A 1,909-nucleotide genomic window follows, 5' to 3' on the forward strand; every position below is an offset into this window, starting at 1 on the left:
AAAAAATAGTTGTCTCATTAACATTCATTCAAATTTATCGAGATGAAAAAATAATCGTATTTTCTCAACAACAAAATTTTTTAATAATACCAAAAATATGTTAAATTTTATAGATGGTATTTTTTTTAAATTCATTTATAAGCACTTCAAATAATTCCGAATATTATTAAAACTCATTCTTTTTCAAATGATAAAGTAGAAAAATAAAAACAGAAGTAAAAAAAAAATGATCACAAATTTAGAAAAAAGATCGAATATTTAAAACTTTGCCATAAAAGTTGAAACTTGATTTATAATAGAAATCTTAGTTTTATTATTTTGAATTTTTTTGACAGAAAATCACGTCGACTAAAGTTCTCTTTTTAAATTATAACACATTTCGTCGAATTTGCATTCTTCGTGATTATCAGGATACATATCTTTCATTACCGAAATCGGACACGGCGTATTTTCCGGGCAATTTGGAAGATTCACAATTCGTTCCTGATGCATAAACAGTACACTAGGTCCTTGCGATTCACACCTGAAAGCAAAAATAATTATAATTTTTCTAATAATATTAAAGTCATAACAAAAAATTCACCTAATTTTTTAACCTCCAAGCGAAAAGACGAATTTTCGGTACAAAATTTAAATTTTGGAACAGAAAATATGCATTTAAAAAAAAAAACAAATTTCATCGAAATAATTATATTTTCAACCAAAGAGATAAACCTTCTATAAAAAATGTCAACAAATTAGTTAAAATTTTACCCACGCGGTTGAATTTTTAATTGAATAATATAAGATTTCAGCAAAATAGTTTAAATTTCAATCCAAGAGATGAATTTCTAATTACGAATATAAATTTTTAACAAATAATGATTTCCTAACGAAGAGGTTGAATCAAAATTTTTAAGAAATAAGTTGAATTCTCAAGCAAAGAAGATTAATTTTCTACAAAACTGTTGCAGTTTTATCTAAGAAAGATAAAATTTCCAATAAAACAGATAAAATTTTCAAACTTTCAAATATTTTTCAAAAAATTTGATTTTCCAGCGACAAAATATTTTTAATTAAATGATAAGTTATAACAACAAAAAAACACTTTCATTTTCAAAACAGAAAGACGATTTTTCAACAAAACAATTGAATTTTAAAGCAAAAAAGGAAGAATTTTATAAAAATTGTTTAATTTTCCACCAAACAGTTGCATTTTATCCATGAAGGATGCAATTTGAAATGAAATAGATGAATTTTCTAATTAAAAAGACAAATAAAAAAAAGTTGAATTTTAAAAATAAAAAGACGATTTTTTCACCAAACAGTTACATTTTCCCAAAAAGATGCCATTTTTACTCAGATAGATAAAGTTTTTAATTAAAAAGACAATTTAAAAAAAAGCCTAAATCTTTAAACCAAAAAGACGAATTTCCAGTCAAAAAAGTAAATTTCAAACCGAAAAGAATCACTTTTATCAAAATTGTTGATTTTTCAACAACAAAAAAAGAAATTTCAACAATATAGTTGAATTTTGAACCAAAAAGCATGATTTTCTACAATATTGTTAAATTTACAAATGATGAAGTTTTAAATATAAAATAATTAAAAAGTTGAATTTATAAACCATAAAGACAAATTTTCCAATAAATAGTTGAATTTTACAATAAAAAGAATTACTTTTTAGAAAAATTCTTGAATTTTCAACCAAACGGTTGCATTTTTATCCAAGTAAGATGAAATCCCTACTAACATAGATACATTTTTTAATGAAAAACCAATTTTTTAACAAAAAAAAGTTAAATTTTCAAGCTTCATCTTTTGGTCGAATATTAAACTATTCAGATAAAAATTACTTTTTTTGGTAAGCGATTCGTTAATTTGGTTAAAAATTCATTTCTTTGATTGAAAATTAATTTTTTCAAGTAAA

General features: G+C 22.7%; 1 protein-coding gene across 1 annotated transcript in view; it reads right to left on the reverse strand.

The window, feature by feature from the left end:
* Nucleotides 1-289: 289 nt before the first annotated feature.
* The window catches only part of LOC117178369 (multiple inositol polyphosphate phosphatase 1), a 36,476-nt gene continuing 34,856 nt past the window's right edge, over nt 290-1,909 (reverse strand). The window contains exon 8 of the mRNA XM_033369798.1: nt 290-523. Within this exon, the coding sequence (XP_033225689.1) occupies nt 349-523 (175 nt within the window). The 3' untranslated portion in view covers nt 290-348. The remainder of the gene's footprint in view (nt 524-1,909) is intronic.

This window comes from Belonocnema kinseyi, chromosome 8 (assembly GCF_010883055.1).
Source record: "Belonocnema kinseyi isolate 2016_QV_RU_SX_M_011 chromosome 8, B_treatae_v1, whole genome shotgun sequence".
In the NCBI taxonomy this organism is placed as follows: domain Eukaryota; kingdom Metazoa; phylum Arthropoda; class Insecta; order Hymenoptera; family Cynipidae; genus Belonocnema; species Belonocnema kinseyi.